The sequence below is a fragment of the Hyperolius riggenbachi genome, chromosome 9, assembly GCF_040937935.1.
Source record: "Hyperolius riggenbachi isolate aHypRig1 chromosome 9, aHypRig1.pri, whole genome shotgun sequence".
Classification (NCBI taxonomy): domain Eukaryota; kingdom Metazoa; phylum Chordata; class Amphibia; order Anura; family Hyperoliidae; genus Hyperolius; species Hyperolius riggenbachi.
In genome coordinates this window covers 112355811-112374613 of record NC_090654.1, presented here as the reverse complement: position 1 = coordinate 112374613, position 18803 = coordinate 112355811, and the positions used below count along the sequence as shown (strand labels likewise).

Sequence of the window (18803 nt, the reverse complement as noted above, 5' to 3'; positions counted from 1 at the left end):
ATTAGTCAAAGATAACATAATTGAACACAAAATGCAGTTTTAAATGATGGTTTTTATTATTTAGTGAGAAAAAAAAAAACTCCAAATCTAGATGGCCCTGTGTGAAAAAGTGATTGCACCTCTTGTTAAAAAAAAAATAACTTAACTGTGGTTTATCACACCTGAGTTCAATTTCTGTAGTCACCCCCAGGCCTGATTACTGCCACACCTGTTTCAATCAAGAAATCACTTAAGGAGCTATCTGACACAGAGAAGTAGATCAAAAGCACCTCAAAAGCTAGACATCATGCCAAGATCCAAAGAAATTCAGGAACAAATGAGAACAAAAGTAATTGAGATCTATCAGTCTGGTAAAGGTTATAAAGCCATTTCTAAAGCTTTGGGACTCCAGCAAACCACAGTGAGAGCCATTATCCACAAATGGCAAAAACATGGAACAGTGATCAACCTTCCCAGGAGTGGGCGGCCGACCAAAATTACCCCAAGAGCGCAGAGAAAACTCATCCGAGAGGCCACAAACGACCCCAGGACAACATCTAAAGAACTGCAGGCCTCACTTGCCTCAATTAAGGTCAGTGTTCACGACTTCACCATAAGAAAGAGACTGGGCAAAAACGGCCTGCATGGAAGATATCAAAGACGCAACCCACTTTTAAGCAAAAACAACATTAAGGCTCGTCTCAATTTTGCTAAAAAACGTCTCAATGATTGCCAAGACTTTGGGGAAAATACCTTGTGGATCGACGAGACAAAAGCTGAACTTTTTGGAAGGTGCGTGTCCCGTTACATCTGGCGTAGAAGTACCACAGCATTTCAGCAAAAGAACATCATACCAACAGTAAAATATGGTGGTGGTAGTGTGATGGTCTGGGGTTGTTTTGCTGCTTCAGGACCTGGAAGGCTTGCTGTGATAGATGGAACCATGAATTCTACTGTCTACCAAAAAATCCTGAAGGAGAATGTCCGGCCATCTGTTTGTCAACTCAAGCTGAAGGGATCTTGGGTGCTGCAGCAGGACAATGACCCAAAACACCAGCAAATCCACCTCTGAATGGCTGAAGAGAAACAAAATAAAGACTTTGGAGTGGCCTAGTCAAAGTCCTGACCTGAATCCTATTGAGATGTTGTGGCATGACCTTAAAAAGGCAGTTCATGCTAGAAAACCCTCAAATAAAGCTGAATTACAACAATTCTGCAAAGATGAGTGGGCCAAAATTCCTCCAGAGCGCTGTAAAAGACTCGTTGCAAGTTATCGCAAACGCTTGATTGCAGTTATTGCTGCTAGGGGTGGCCAAACCAGTTATTAGGTTCAGGGGGCAATTTCTTTTTCACACAGGGCCATGTAGGTTTGGAGTTTTTTTTTTTCTCACTAAATAATAAAAACCATCATTTAAAACTGCATTTTGTGTTCAATTATGTTATCTTTGACTAATAGTTAACGGTTTTTGATGAGCAGAAACATTTAAGTGTGACAAACATGCAAAAGAATAAGAAATCAGTAAGGAGGCAAATAGTTTTTCACATCACTGTATAGAACAATGAAGTATAAATACAAAAAAAAATAATAAAATAAAAAAATCTGTGTGCTTTTTTCACTACAAAGTAGTAAGGCTAAATTATGAGCTCTAAGGCCCATTCACACTGGTGCAATTAGCGTGACTTTACCACGGGATCACCGATGATCACTAGCACTTTTCAAAGTGCTAGTGTAATGTAAAGTATATGTCAGCGATCTCACTGCTGCGATCGTCAGCAATTCATGGTAAACGCAAATGTGGTGTGTGCAGTACTTCTGCCATTTTTTTAGCGACCGCAATGTTTAAAAAAAGTGCTAATCAGTATTGCTCAAAAATTGCAAAAATGTACAGCAAAAACTACACATTTACTGCAAAAAGAAAAAAATAATCACAGCTAGTGATAATCTCCAGCATTTTGCGATCCCCAGTGTGAATGGGCCCTTATCTTCTCTGCATTGTTTTGCAAACTAGGATGCAGAGGCCACTTTTGGATCCTGCTGCACATGGAGTTCAGCATGAGTGTCCCACTACAGCACCTGTCAGCCCCCTCCAAACCACACCATAATTCAGCCTTGGAGCAGGGGCAAATGTATGGGTGCTGTTGCTAGTCAGTCAATGCAATTAGACAACAAAGTGAAAATGCAGAGGCACTCTAAAGGGCTCCCCACTCGCTTTAGAACGCTTAAAGGACACATGAGGTGAGAAACACATGGAGGCTGCCACATTTATTTCCTTTTAAACAATACCAGTTGCCTGGCAGCCCTGCTGGTCTATTTGACTGCAGTAGTGTCTAAATCAGACCAGAAACAAGCATGCAGAGAATCTTGTCAGATTTGACAATGTCAGAAACAACTGATCTGCATACTTGTTCAGGATCTATGGCTAAAAGTATTAGAGGCAGAGGATTAGCCGGATAGCCAGGTAACTGGTATTGCTTGAAAGGAAATAAATATAGCAACCTCCATATACCTCTTGCTTCAATTGTCCTATAAGCAAAAAGGCTGTCTTGGGACCCTCTTTTTCACTGACTACATCAATCCAATTTCTTGGGATTGCAAAAGCACTGTGATTAACATAATGGTGCTATGCGATTGTCTTGCTATGTATCAATTCAAATAAATTTCACTTTCTTCGCACTATTGGAAAATCACAAGCACAATCACACTGTGAAACCCACCTGAATCAGCGACAATTACTTTACAATCATGCAGTGTGAATAGAGAAAACATTTTCAGTGGAAAAGAGCAATTTCTAAGGTTAAACCCACACAATAAAGTTCTCCACTCCTAGCTGCTCATACAAAGAAAGCAAGTGCTTCAAGCAAAGTAAATGGAAGTAGTCAGCCTTCAGGGCCCTTTTCCACTAGCAATCGCTAGCGTTCACGCTGAACGCTAGCGATTGCTGAATCGCAATTAGCGGCGATTCCCCGACGTTCGCGGCCGCGATTTTGCTATGCTATGCACTGCATAGCAAAATCGCGGCAAATATCGCTCCGCCGCGCGTTCGACAAAAACGAATCGCGGTAGTGGAAATGACCTACCGCGATTCCTATGTTAAAAAGCAAACCGTAGCGATTGTAAAATCGCTAGCGGTTTGCGTTTTTACGATTCAGCCAGCGCAAACGATTCAGCCAGCCCTGGTGGAAAAGGGCCCTCAGGCACCATTTTCCTGGTCTGTAAGGGCCAGTTCACACAAACACGTTGATTTTTTTTTCAGCTGCTGAATGCCACATTTGTAAAGAGATCAACTGCTTTTCCATTTGAATGAATGGAAGTGGTTGTTCAGACTTTTATAGCATTTGACACAATTTGTGCAATTGCTGCAGTTGGACCTGCCTCAGACACAGCATGTGGCGTATCAGAGTCCTTTGCTTTAGAGATGAGGAAAACCACTTGCAGCCGCTATGATCACCAATTCGTTTTACTAAACACTTAGGGCCCGTTTCCACTACACGCAGATTGGATGCAGAATGGATGCAGAAAAACTGACTCCAATGAATGCCTATAGGAAAATCTGCATCAGAAAAATCACGTTTAGTGGAAACAGGCCCATAAGCATTCATTGGAGTCAGTTTTTCTGCATCCAATCTGCGTGTAGTGGAAACAGGCCCTTAGCATTCCCACTACAGTTAGGAATGTGACCAACTTTTTTTATGAATGTGACCAACTCTGTTTCAGCAACCTGACTGGCAACTCTCTTAATACCTTCTTTAGTGGTCACTTTATAAGTAACTAAAGGTTGGGAGTGTACAATTTTAGTCGTTCCCAAAATATTACACTCAGTAGCCCTTCAACTGCCTTTTTCTCCTAGGTGATAATTTCACACCTAATCAGTCAAATGCCTTTTAAGCCACCAGTAATTCTGACAGCACCATCTCACCTATTTGAGTACGTCTTCAATTGCAGAGTGCTTAAAAGTTATTCTAACGGAGAAGATAAAAATTATCGCCTAGGAGAAAACATGAGTTTCATGACATTTTCTTTTGATTCCTCCGAGGTTTCTAGACCACTATCCTAGAGAGAGGTCATCATCGCATGGTTTCTAGTGGCAACACTGCTCACAACAAGCAAGTTGATGTAAATCAAAGTGTTCAACTCAAGAATTAGTCTGTATGATGTTAAAAGAAAGACAAATGGTATAATTCACAGTGATTTGAATTCTACAGCGAGTTTGATTTGTGTAGGGAGACAATGAATGTGCGTTATTGATAGAGCTAGAATTTCGACAAGTAAAAAAAAACCCTAAAATAATGCTCAATCTGAAATGAAACCATAATGACTGCTCCTCCATTCCTTACCAGTGAAAGGTGAAGGAGATGGCTGGTCAGCTGGTGAGGACGAAAGCACTGTTTCTATATCTGCTGATTGGATGCTGCTTTCTGGAATTCGAGTCACAGAATCTGGAGAAATGGTAGATAGCATATCAATGCACATGCTGAACGTTCTGTATTAGTGAGACAGGGAAACAGCTGCAGCAGGCCAAGCAAGAGGTAAAAAGGCACCTCAGTGTACAACAGCAAGGTGAACAATTACACAGGATGGTCGTGATTGGTGGTGATGGATGGTGGAAAGCAGAAGATGAGGAGGTACTGGACAGGTAAAACAAAAGGTTTTAAGAGGTGATTGTGCAGGTAATAGGTTAATGCTTAAAAGGTAAAAAAAAAGTTCAGTAACTGTAGCCATACAGTATATGGAACAATTTTTGAAAGGAGACCAGACTCTAGATTTGCTGAAAACATAAAATCTAGCAAAATCATCAATGAATAGCTAGGGCACATCTGATATCCACCAAATATTGATTAGATATGTCCATTTTTTAGATTGTTGACGGCGGAAGTGCATGAACGCCGGAGGTGGGAGCTATGACGACGATTGACAGCTGGCATCACTTTGTACATTGGGCAGTACAAAGTCAGCAGTGGTGCCATCTATTTCAGACAAGTCGTCAAATCTTGTCTAGTTTCTGCTGGTGGTAGATAAGTAAAGCATATCATGCAGAAATTAAATATTGACCAGATGTACCATTCATTTAAATGTGCTTGCGTATGCACAACACTTGTCCATAGAGATTTCTACTCGAACACCTGGCCAACAATTTGAGGCCAAGTGCTGAAGATGTGTCGCTAGTCAACAATCCACTGAGGCATTCTGTTGCTATGGAGTAGGCAGGAGGGACACCAGGATGCATAAGAGTGTGGGGTTAGTAGAGGAGCAAAGTCTTTGCTCAAATGATTCAGCACTTCAGGCCTTTAGACAACGCAAAATTTTCAACAGAGAGGACCCTGGCTGGCTGCCTCTGCAGAGTTTAGTTTGGCAAGTGTATAAGGATTTACACTGCATGGTTAGCTTAACCTTGTTTTCATGGGTTAAATACACTGGTCTCGGTGAAAAAAAAATACATAGAAGTTATCTGCGGTGAATATAGCATGTCATAATCAGTAGTTCCATAGAAAGTTTCTTCTTGAAGCCCATTTATGCTTTCACTTTTGTGTTCCCACTCCCTTAACCACCCGTAAGCTGGAGATGCCAGGCACTAGACTTGGGCAAACATTTCTATAAATAGATTCCCTGCTTTCTTGGTAATATTATAACACCCTAAAGTGACTGGTTAATTTACTAGAAGACCACAGTTTGAATCCTGCCTAGGGCCATTACCTATTCAGTAAGGAGCTCTTGGGCAAGACTCCCTAACCCAGTGTTTCTCAACTCTGTCCTCAAGGAATCTCTCCCCCCCCCCCAACAGTACTTGTTTTGCAGAAAACCACAAACATTTATAGGTGAGGTAATTGGTGTCTCAGCAGAGCTCAGTAACTACCTTTGTGGGTTTTTGCAAAACATGCACTTTTGGGGTTCCTTGAGGGCAGGCTGAGTAGAGAAACACTGCCTTAACTTCAGGGTGGCCTACTGAGCATGTCCTTAGGGCTCTTTCACATTAGGGCAGATTTTCTGCGTTTCAACGCAAAGGATAAAGTTTGCGTTACCCAAGGTGAAATGAAAGTCCATAGACTTTCATTTTAGCTTTCACATATAACGCAGCCTTTTTGTGCGTTGCGTTCCACTGCACCCAGGCGCAGTTTTTTGGCCAACGCTAGCTTTATGCGTTACAATGTTAGTCAATGTAAAACGCACACTATGCGCGTTTTTAATCCGTTAACGCAGGCAATCAGTCCCAGAATGCAACAGAGGAACAATGTAGAAAGTTGACAACTAAAAGAAAAAAAAATTACCTGCGTTTTTCTATGTGCAGTAACGCATTGAAAACGGATTAAAAACGCACACTCACTGCAGTGCAACGCATATCAAAACGCAGTAAAAGGCATACAACAAAACGTATGCTTTGAGCGTTCTCCAACGCAAGCTCTGATGTGAAAGAGCCCTTAGGGCTGCAGCTTTAAAAAGCACTTTGAGTCAAGCAGGAGAAAAGTACTACAGAAACGTTAATTAGAAAGGGTGAATGTATCCTTTTTACTGCACTGAGATCTGGGAGGAAGTGTCAGCTATTGAGAACGTGTATCCAACAGTTTTAAGTTACATATTTTCAGTCATTTTTATCTCGTCTATAAAGGATGGTGACACTACGAGAGCTGCTGCTATTATGTTAATTAAGCACATCTGTAGAGGAATACTGCGAGTTTGGCAAAGCAACATAGTTGGATTCACAAAGTTTGCCAGATTCCAACCTATTTAAAGATGGACAGTCATGATACTGATGAACTAATGGTTAGATTTTTGTTTGACTTGTCTAAACAATTTTATCAAACAAACAAAAAAACGGATCAACCGACAAATCTAGTCAATTTTGTAAAGATGTGAAAAGCATAATTGGGCACAGTGAAAACAAAGTCTTGAACAGTGTATGGCTAGGAGTTTTTATCTTCTAGGGAGTTTGAGATTATTAACTATGCATGAAGGATTTCTTCCTGGATAGTGAATATACTACGGTTTTGCAAGGCGGTAGCTTGTAACTGTGTGCTTAATGGTGGAACTCTTAAATGCAGAAATCTCCTAACTTTTAGGTTCTGGAAGTACTGAGTATTTGACATGCGGTGTTCAGAGAGGATAACTTCTAGCTGTGCATTTCTGTACCATGTAATCACTTCTGTATTTTCCAAGTTTGTAAAAAGTTGCTTTGAAAGAAAGGAGGAGGAGCATTTATGAAACCAAAGCCAACAAAAGTTCATGCTGGGTGACCGTAAATTCTGCATGTCCCCCCTGAAGCAACCAATCTTTAGTTTGGGGAAAGAGTACCAGCTGATCAATTTGGTTTACCCATGTAGAGAAGTCAGTGTGCACGTTGCCATCCAATCTGTATACACATATCTGTTCAGAATAAGCATGCTTATTGGACGATCAGAGTTAGCATGTTTGTGGAAAGTTCTTTGCCACTTGTTTAGAGGCAGGTTGGATATCTATGGGTAATGTCAGAAGTGATCTTGCGTTTCTGAACAGATAACATGTAAAAGGTGGCCATACAATCTAGCGATTTGGCGGCCTGATCGACCACCTGATTCAATGACATTATCAAATTGAGAGAGAACCAAGTGTTCCAGTATGCACAATGGACCATAATTTACAGATATCTGGGTGTATCATGTTGATTTTTCGGTCCAGCAGGATGGAAGTTATGGGTCAATTATAAAGTAATCGGCTAATGCTCACATTATTTCAAATCAACAAAGAATCAATTTATTGCTTTCAAAGCATGGAGGCACAACATTGTCCAGAATGACAAGAGTAGATGAATTGCATAGGATATCACTTGTAGGGTGTGGGTCACTAGCTGATTGACTTTAGATCAACCACACGGTCGTTGACTGCCCAATACTGTTGATGCAATATCGCTAGGATGTATGGCTACTAGAGTGATCATAGATATGCAAATTCTTCAGAGTTGTTGCAAATTTACAAATGTATGCAGCTTTCAAACCGCATACATTTGCATTAAAACTTGCATAATTTCAGAAGAATTTGCATCTCATTGAACATCCCTAATGGCTACCTTAACAGCTATATGACATCTTCATACAGGAATCCTTTCTGGATAAGAAATCCGATTTATTGGGTATTTGGCCATGCAGAAGATACTAAATACAAAGGCTGGGAATGTGAGTCTACTGAAGCACATGTGAGCACAGTGGCAAAATGGTGATGCGAAAAGCACAAATGGTGACAATACTAAATCACAAATAAAACTAAACAGCAAAGGCAAGACACACCAGTGGCATGAAGGCAACAGATAGTTTACAAGACAGCCAAGCATAAAAATGCTGTATTACAATGCACCGAATACAGCAAGGATTTGCAGGACAGGGTCAGTACTACATGGTACAAAGCAAAGCTTGGACTAAGTGCACAGGACCATAGGCAGAACCCAAAGCACAAGCTGGCACACAGAAAGCACAGAAAGTACTGGCGGACCAGCAGTCACACACAGATTATATTTTATGAGAGGTGCAATATGCAGGCAGACAATACTGAAGGACACTGCAACCACAAGACACCAGGTTACCAGACAGAGTCACCAGCAAGCAGACAGGAGCTCTTTTACAAAAGCACTGCAGACCCAAGCTGCACAGCCAAAATAAATGCAGAATAAGTAGCCAACACCCGAACCAAAGTATAATCAATAAGAGGAAGGACTTACCAGTTCTTTTTTCACGGAAAGAAAATGGAATATCCAAAGCTTTTCCTGCATAGATGCAGAGCAAGGTGTCCACATCTTCAGTTGAAAAGGTGGACTCCTGCTCATTTACCAGATTCTGCAAAGTGTGAACTGCGGTGGAAACCCAGTCTATCTTCATGTTCATCAGCAGCTGCTCCAGCAATAGCAGAGGGCTGGAGATGAGATGCTCGTAGTCCTCATGCGCAGCCTCTGGAAGTGCCAGCAACACCTGTGTACAAACACAATGGTATTCACCAGGATGAGAAGATCATAAAACAAGCTATTCAGTAGACCAACCATGCCTGCTGTAATCCGCGTTCAATCACAACTAGATGAAAAAAATAAAATAAAAAGTAACACTTAAAGAGAACCAGAGATGAAGCAACCTCATGTATTTTACCTTATAAATCAGTGGGAACATGACAGTAAACACCTAATCTGCTCTTTGTTACATTGTTCTCTGTTTAATTTGCCTGTTATCACCTCTAAGATAAGAATCCCGACTAAGCAGTCGGTCTGGCTTTGCTACAGAATAATTATAGCTGAGACTGTGTTCTTTGCTGTCTTCAAGTCCAAGCCTGCCCCCTGCTGGCTTTGCTCAGGAATCATTATAGCTGAGTCATTATAGCAAAGCCAGAATCAATGCTCAGTCCGGGATTCTTATCTCAGCTAGATAACAGACACTTTTAGCAGTGAGGATGGAACAGAGAGCATGGTAAATGTTTTCTCTAATGTTCCCACTGATTTCTATGGTAAAATACACAAGGGTGCTTCGTCTCTGGTTCACTTTAAAGGGGAACTGAATTCAGAACTTCCTCTCTGCTCTAAAATATTAGCCCCACTATGATAACCTTTAGGGGAAAAGATTTCATTACCATGTATGGAAATCCTAAAAAACAAAAAACCACCAAGGCTTCTGTGTTGCATACTCGGTAGCTCGCCTGACCAGGAATAGCTGCAGAATAATACTCTAACCATCTCCACTGATAAACTACTTTGTGATCACCCTTGCCTTATAGCACGATTTACAGTGAAATCCCACTTAATGGAATAGGAGCCCTTCATTGATTATACCCCCACTTATAGGTGCATCAATTGAATAACTACACAAAGGCTCCCAACTGCAATGTTCAAACGGAGGACAAAGTTGTTGGTTTTCCCTGCAATATGTGCAGGGCACAATGTGAACATTGCCTGGGAGGGGGCTGAAATAAATATTAATGTGAAAAAGCCACACGGGATCTCCTAGAGCAGAGTGATGGGATCTCCTAGAGCAGTGGTCCTCAAACTAAGGCCAGCGGCCCCCACACAAAATGTATTACTTATAGATGCAGTCAGCTTCATCTTTAAATATTGGTGGTCCGCATTTATAATAGCAGTGCTGGCACCACCCATCCACATGGAAGCCAGGAAGCAGTAACTCGCTGGTTTCCAATCAAATTCCACATCAGGTGACATTGTTGTCCAATTGGACTGCAGGTTGTCACCTAGGTATGCTTCACTGCCTGGCTCGCAAAGACTTCTACATCATTTTATGTATGTCCCGGCCCCCCAGCAGTCTGAAGTATGTTGACCCTGCCCTCGACCCAAAACGTTTGGGGACCCCTGTCCTAGAGCACGTCTCTGGTGGGATATGCGAGAGGAAAATTTCAAAATGCTGCTATGTGAATACCTTATCTGTATACAGAACTCAGTGAATGCGGCTTAAGGTTTTTAGGATGTATTTTAATAACGAAACAAAAACTTGGTTTCAGCATGTAGTTTATATAAAAGCTTACCTTAGATCCCATGTAGGTGTTTCTTACTTCATAGTAGCGCATGTCCAAAAGATTCTTCTGAAAATGGGCAAGCAGGTACTCAGCCAGAAAATGTACTGCGAATATGCAGGGGTTCTGGAGCAGCGCCTGCTCAACAACTGAGTGCTGCAGCTCCTGGTCATCAATTCTCTTCAACAGCTACAGATGAAACACAATAAGATAGCATTACTACTCTAAAAGTATGAACAGCGTCCCAGTTTTTTCTAACTTTCGCCCCCCACTCCAACACATAAATAGAAATAGTGCAAGTCAGGGGGGGGGGGGGGGGGAAAGTCACTTAAACAAGAACACAATGTTATGATCTGACAAACTCCTTTCTCCTTTGTCAGTTCAATGAACGGGAAGTGTCAGTTCTTTCCAATTTTCCTCTTAATCCCCATTGTTGGCTGTTTATTGCTTTTCCTCTGTAGTTTATGGTTTCCTCTGTAGTGTATGGTTTACAGATGCATATTGGCAGTACAAGCTGTGTACACAATCTAAAGGTCTCATCTGTAGGGAATGAGACAATCCCTCAAGCTACAGTATGGGACAGAGCTCTGGACTGACGTTCTGCTAGGTTACAGCCGAGCATCATGTACTATGCTATGAAGGGGACAGTAGTGATGACAGTATGGTGCAGGACATTGCAACTTCTGGAGTGTGGAGAAAAATGCCAGGAATCAGGACACTATCCCATCGGTGACAGTTCAAGGCTGAGTATTGCAGATGTTTGCTAGGCCAGTGGTTCCCAACCTTTTCCGGCCCGGGGAACACTTTCTGACCAAATTTTTCTCCGGGGAACGGCCGGTGGGGGGGGGGGGGGGGGGGGGGGGGGGGGCAAGGAATCGGGGGGGGGGGGGGGGCGGGCTGGTGTTTGCGCAACCTAGTGGACAGTGCCGTGCGCAGCAGGCTATGGGGGGGGGGGCTGGGGTGCGGCTGCATAACTAGCATAGTTGCCCCAGTATAGCCAGTATAGTGCCCCAGGATAGCCAGTATAGTGCCCCAGGATAGCGCGCCAGTATAGTGCCCCAGGATAGCGCCCCAGTATAGTGTCCCACAGGGCTGTGGAGTCGGAGTCGTGGAGTCGGAGTCGTGGAGTCGGGCAATTTTGGGTGCCTGGAGTCGGAAAAAAAATGCACCGACTCCGACTCCTAACGAATTTGTAACTGTAATTAAAATAGAAAATATGATAAAATGTTCTATTTCTCAGATAATAGTCATTAAAAATAATGTATATATACAGTAATAGCTGTGCTTAGTCCACAAAAATGAAATAAACCAATCAAAATTAGTTACTTGTGCTGCTTCAATAAAGCAGTCCCCGTATTTTTAAGGTCAAATATACATATCTGATTGTGACTGTATATATGATGTGTACACAGGAATCTCTTATATATACTAAATAACATCTATGCTGTAAGAATAAAGCCTGATGTGTAGCTGTGTCACTAATCGAGATGGTCAATGAGATGGAAATAATTCTGCACTGATGCTGATTTATGCAAATGTATGCACTCCCTTTGCTGATGAAATCAAATAATTTGAAATTTTGTTAAAATTTGGTTTGGTGACTACAAATTAAAGGGTACCTGAGACGGATGAAAAGTAAAGTTTTATACATACCTGGGGCTTCCTCCAGCCCCCTTCAGGCTAATCAGTGCCTCGCTGTCCTCCACCACCCAGATCTTCTGCTATGAGTCCTGGTAATTCAGCGAGTCAGCGCTTTCCGGCCGCATGCCGCTCCCACAGCCAGGAACATTCTGCACCTGCGCAATAGTGCTGCACAGGTGTAGTATGCTCCTGGCGGCGGAGTGTGTGCATGCGCACTACGCCCGACTGGCTCAAGTACCTGGACTCATAGCAGAAGATCCAGGTGGTGGAGGAGGACAACGAGGGACTGATTATCCTGAAGGCGGCTGGAGGAAGCCCCAGGTATGTATAAAAAAAAACAAAAAAAAAAAAAAAACTTTAATTTCATCTGTCTCAGGTTTACTTTTTTACACAGTAGTACTATACTCTACATATGCACTCCCCACAGAGCTGCAGGGAATCCACTGAGAATGCTGTGCACATTGAACACAGAGGTGTTGTCTGTCACCCATAAACCTTGTTCAGATTGTGCATGAAGAATGTGTAATAGAGGAGGAATCTCCTCATTCCCCTGCAGAGTACCTGCACATCATTCTTACATGTACCCACAGTTACAATGCCTAGGGCTTGATAGATGTTCTTTGTTCCGGTCTGTACCTTTCACAAGTACTCTTACCAAGGACTAGTTTTAGTCTAAAGGGAATAAATATAGTAGTCTACATATCCTTCTCACTTCAGTTGTCTTGTAAAATTCCTAAGCGTTGGCAGTTAAGAGACGAATTTCATGTTACATACTTTTATTCAACAAAATTGTAATATGCAAATTAGAGGAGTCGGAGTCGAGAAGTCGGAGTCGGAGGAATCCTAAACTGAGGAGTCGGAGTCGGTGGATTTTTGGACCGACTCCACAGCCCTGGTGTCCCAGGATAGCCAGTATAGCCAGTATAGTGCCCCAGTATAGCCAGTATAGTGCCCCAGTATAGCCAGTATAGTGCCCCAGTATAGCCAGTATAGTGCCCCAGTATAGCCAGTATAGTGCCCCAGTATAGCCAGTATAGTGCCCCAGTATAGCCAGTATAGTGCCCCAGTATAGCCAGTATAGCCAGTATAGTGCCCCAGTATAGCCAGTATAGCCAGTATAGTGCCCCAGTATAGCCAGTATAGCCAGTATAGTGCCCCAGTATAGCCAGTATAGCCAGTATAGTGCCCCAGTATAGCCAGTATAGCCAGTATAGTGCCCCAGTATAGCCAGTATAGCCAGTATAGTGCCCCAGTATAGCCAGTATAGTGCCCCAGTATAGCCAGTATAGCGCCCCAGTATAGCCAGTATAGTGCCCCAGTATAGCCAGTATAGTGCCCCAGTATAGCCAGTATAGCCAGTATAGCCAGTATAGCCAGTATAGCCAGTATAGCCAGTATAGCCAGTATAGCCAGTATAGCCAGTATAGCCAGTATAGCCAGTATAGCCAGTATAGCCAGTATAGCCAGTATAGCCAGTATAGCCAGTATAGCCAGTATAGCCAGTATAGCCAGTATAGCCAGTATAGCCAGTATAGCCAGTATAGCCAGTATAGCCAGTATAGCCAGTATAGCCAGTATAGCCAGTATAGCCAGTATAGTGCCCCGGTATAGCCAGTATGGGTAGGTGGTGCCCCCGCCGCTGTTATTACCTTAACAGCGGCCGCTCTCCCCTCTCCGGCGCGTGTATTTATTCAAGCAGCGTATCTCCCGGCTGCTCTGTGTGATGCGGCAGGAAGCAGAGCAGCGGCTTCCTGTAACGGCGATATGTATCGCTGTTACTATGGTAACCGAGCCCTGTGTCCTGCGAATCACACACAGAGCAGCCGGGAGATACGCTGCTTGAATAAATACACGCGCCGGAGAGGGGAGAGCGGCCGCTGCTAAGGTAATAAAAGTGGCGGGGATTGGAAGAGGACAGTCCTGCGTCCCGCGGACCACAGGTTGGGGATCCCCGCACGGCACACCAGGCAACATCCCGCGGCACACTAGTGTGCCGCGGAACAGTGGTTGGGAAACACTGTGCTAGGCTACAAGTTCTGCTGCAGGTAAGAGAAGAAACTTTCTTCAAGCAGTACACAATGGTACAACCAATGTATACAGTTTATAAAAGCATTAAACACATAAAAAAAAACACATTAAAAAACACATTACTCTGTCACCAACCTGCTTCATTAGGTCAATAAAACATTGCCTTGAAGAACGGACACACATGGCTTGGCTTGTAGCACCCGCCCTGGACAGGCGCTCCAAGCCATGCGTCTAACCTCAAGACACTGTTTTATTGACTAAGAATCCGTACTCTCAAATTCTTACAATAAAAAGCATACCATTCTATTCATTATGTTCTCCTGGGCCCCTCTGTGCTGTTTTTGCCACTCCCTGCTGCAATCCTGGCTTGTAATTACCAGTTTTAGGCAGTGTTTACCAACAAAAAAAACATAGCTGCTAACCAGCATGTGATAAGCTGAGAAAAGCTCAGTCTGACTTATACAGAGCCTGCAGGGGGCCTGGAGAGGGTGTGTATAGCTTCTATCCTATCACAGCAGAGCAGCACATTCCTGCCTCAGCCGGCAAACCCGGCAAAGGAAAGAAGATTAGATTATATAACAGAGATAATACAGCCACTGTGCCACTAGGAAAGGCTGCAGTAAGACAGACCACATTAGAAAAGGTATAGGAACTTATACGCTAGAAGAAATAAGGCTGAACATGTTGTTTAAAGAGGACTGATATTCTAGATCTTTTGAATTGCTCACTGTATCCTACCTGCAGAGATCTCTCCGTGTCTTTATTCTCCAGAATATGCAGCAGATGATCACGGTAAACATTTATTAGAAGATCCTTAGGAATGGGATAAAAGAGACCCCAGTCTTCACATAATGTATAATCCTACAAAGGGGACACAAACATGGATGGCAAGATTTACAATAGAACAAAACCAATCAATTAAATGTAATGACTGTTAAACTCTACTACAACATCTGAACACTACTGGGTGCCAATAGAGGGAACATAGTTTTTAGAGTCTATCCCCCCCATATGTAACACTAGTCCACATTTGTAAAGTTATCCCTAGTGATATGTGACTGGATGCAAAAGAAAGACAGAGACCTATATTATTATATTACCCATGAGCTATGAAGTAAACATTTCTACTAATATACCTTTGCTTTCAGGATGATTGTAATTACGGCCTGTGGATCTTTTACACAAGCTTCCTTCAAATCTTGCCATGATGTCCAAGCTACATCTTCATTCAGGCTTAGAATCTAGATGGAACAAACAAAAATATTACACCTGTTAAATCTAACCCCCCTTAAAGGAAACCTGTATAGGCTTTGAGTGCTGTCTTTTATAAGATTAACATGCAATAGTAAAGCCATGATTTATTAAATATATGCTACATATACATACATATATAGTGTGCGTGTGTGTGTGTGTGCGTGTGCGTGTGCGTGTGCGTGTGCGTGTGCGTGTGCGTGTGCGTGTGTGTCTTTTAGCACTTAAAATACAAACTTTTAAAAACCTGTACTTTAAAAGAGAACCCGAGGTGTGTTTGAAGAATGTTATCTACATACAGAGGCTGGATCTGCCTATATAGCCCAGCCTCTGTTGCTATTCCAAAACACCCTAATGTCCCCCTGCACTCTGCAATCAGACATAGATCACAGCCGCGCTGTGCATGCTGTGTTTACATCTGTAGTGTCAGTCTCGGCTGCTCCCCCGCCTCCTGCAGAGCTCCGGTCCCTGTCCTCTCCCTTCCCTCTAATCAGCGGGGAGGGAAGGGATGCAGGCGGGGACCAGAGTTCTGCAGGAGGTGGGGAGAGCAGCAGACTGACACTATAGAGAAAAACACAGCCCGCTGTGACACACTGTGTGTCGACAGCGAGGCTGTGATTTATGAGGGATTGCAGAGTGCAGGGGGACCTTAGGGGGGTTTGGGAATGCAACAGAGGCTGGGCTGTATAGGCAGATCCAGCCTCTGTATGCAGATAACATTCTTCAAACCCACCTCGGGTTCTCTTTAAAGAGGAACTGTAACATTAAAAAGATCCCCTGGGGGGTACTCACCTCGGGTGGGGGAAGCCTCCGGATCCTAATGAGGCTTCCCACGCCGTCCTCCATCCGTCAGGGGTCTCGCTGCAGCCCTCCGTGGAGTCCGTGCAGCGGTGACGTCAATATTTACCTTCCTGGCTCCTGCGCAGGCGCGCTGACGGCTGTCGGCTCCGAACTACACGGAAATACCCGATCGCCGTCGGGTCCGCTCTACTGCGCAGGCGCAAGTGTCCTGCGCCTGCGCAGTAGAGCGGACCCGAATGAGATCGGGTATTTCCGTGTAGTTCGGAACGGAAAGCCGCCACAGCGCCCCCGCTGGAGCCAGCAAAGGTAAATATTGAACTGTCGGCACAGTCACCGGCTGCACGGAGGGCTGCAGCGAGACCCCCGTGGGACAGAGGACGGCGTGGGAAGCCTCATTAGGATCCGGAGGCTTCCCCCACCCGAGGTGAGTACCCCCCAGGGGATCTTTTTAATGTTACAGAGTCTCTTTAAAGAAAACCTGAACTGAAAATTAAAAGTCAAAATAAGCATACACAAGTCATACTTACCTCCCGTATAGTCTACTCCTCAATCTCTTTCTCCTCTCCCATGTCCTGTTTGTCCACTGTGATCAAGGGAATTCTCAGTCCTTCATTTTGAAAATGGCAATTACCCCATAACAGTTTTCTGGTCAGCACACTGTTAAACTGTAACATCGTCCACTTGAGCCATAGGTAAACATGGACATTACCGGGCACATCAGTTGTCCACTCAGCTATAACTGACAGCAACTGATATATTTCAGTTCTGACAAAATGTTGTCAGAACTGGAAGGGATCATTGTCAGAAGTAAATGGTAAGCTTCTGAGATGAACTGATGGCAAGGTAACTATTTAATGTTCATTTGAAGTTACCTCGTGTTTATTTTAAATAATTTTAGTCAGTACCGGTTCCCTTTAAGGCTACGTTCACATTAGGCTGTTTTCAGCCTACGTTCCACTCCGTTAAGCGGAACGCAGCATCCGCAGCAATGCTTTCCCTATGGGAAAGTTCACATTGCTACATTCCGCTCCGTTCCCTGCGTTACGCTCATCGAAACAGACGTTCGACATGTCGGGACCTTGCGTTCCCGCTCACAGAGCGGAACGCAAGCGTATGGGCGGTAAGAATTCCACCTTTGGTAAGGTTTTGTCAGCAAAGTGTTACTCTATTGCTAAAGTAAAAAGGTTTATAACACTGCAAAAGCAAAGTCTCCAGACCTGCTGAATGATAACTAGGCCCTAATGGCTGGTTTACTACTCTGCAGCAAATTTAAACCTTGCCAGAATTTCATAGAAGCTTTGCCAATGGAATGAGCTGGTAGAGGAAGAGAGTGAGCCAGTGTTTGGGAGCAGCACAATGTCAGTGGTGTACACCTGACAGCGAGTGTAGGATTGCAGAATTAACTTAATTTTAGGAAAAAAGACACTTATAAGCAATAAGACTTTTTCTGATGGGTGTACAATGCAAATTACATGTCTTGACGTTTGACTGATAAAAATCTACATTTTATGGGATTAAATCCAAGCTGCAACAGGCTAGTGCCGACTAGTTCTAAAGCCCCATCTACAAGATACGATTCTTTGTGCGATTTGATTACGATTCTATTTACAATCCGATTAAATCAGACATGTCCGATCAGGATTCGATTCAATTCGATTTGCCATTGTTTTGCAATGGTAAATCGAACTGAATCCCGATCGGACATGTCTGATTTAAATCGGATCGTAAATAGAATCATAATCGAATCGCACAAAGAATCGTATCGTGTAGATTGGGCTTAAAGTAGCTCTGAACAACTTTAGATAACATATACACACTGACTAGGGGAAGATGTATGGTACTGTAGCTCTAAACATCTATAAGGCCACAGAGGGGAGGAGACAGTACACCCGCTGCACTATGGAAAACATGTCAGGAAGTGGTGAGCAATACAGGGCAATGTAAACTAGTCAGAACTAGCTCTGTTGGGGAATTTTCATTTCGGGCTTAGATATGGATTTATTAGGATGAGGACTAATACTGAGATAATCTGACACCTCTGTTGAAATTTAGCCTTAGCATGGTCACATCTGCGGTTCTAGTTCTGCCCAACCTCTGTTAGCTCCCTCTCCCTTCTGTTGAGTCATGGTGTCTGCTCTACTGCGAGCATAGAGCAGACAGCTGCTCTGTGTGTTCAGTGCTGCCAGAGGGAATCTGAGAAAAGCAGATAACTGCATACACAGAGAAGATAGCATGACTCATCAGAAGGAGGATGGAAGAGGTGGGACAAGAGCTGCAAATCAAAGCCATGGCTGAAGTTCAACAAAGTTTACATTTACAGCTTGATGGATTCGGAAGAAAACCTTGACAGGATATGAAATGTACTTTTTAGTAAACTCTTGTCTTTCAATACACACTGTAGTAGCGATTCATATACTTTGATTCACTACTGAGTCTATTCAGGTGAAGAGAAGAAACCGTATGAATCCAAAAGGAAACTAATATGTCAATCCTCCTTCATGGCTGATAGTCTAAGATTTTTAAATTTGAAGGTAATTTTTATGGATACAGCCTGGTGGATATCTGCAGCAGGTATGAGGATTCACTTCAGTATTTACAAAAGGGTTGCAGAAGTTGGATTCCAAAAAATAAATTAAAA

General features: G+C 43.2%; 1 protein-coding gene across 3 annotated transcripts in view; it reads right to left on the bottom strand.

Moving 5' to 3' along the window:
* Positions 1 to 18803, bottom strand: part of ZFYVE26 (zinc finger FYVE-type containing 26) — a 123020-nt gene that overhangs the window by 47640 nt on the left and 56577 nt on the right. For 2 of the 3 annotated variants that reach the window (XM_068253348.1, XM_068253349.1), the window contains exons 22-26: positions 15250 to 15354; positions 14852 to 14974; positions 10457 to 10633; positions 8661 to 8907; positions 4315 to 4416 (exon numbers count right to left, since the gene is read on the bottom strand). In XM_068253348.1, the coding sequence (XP_068109449.1) occupies positions 4315 to 4416; positions 8661 to 8907; positions 10457 to 10633; positions 14852 to 14974; positions 15250 to 15354 (754 nt within the window). The remainder of the gene's footprint in view (positions 1 to 4314; positions 4417 to 8660; positions 8908 to 10456; positions 10634 to 14851; positions 14975 to 15249; positions 15355 to 18803) is intronic. The other variant, XM_068253350.1, reaches the window with a different exon arrangement.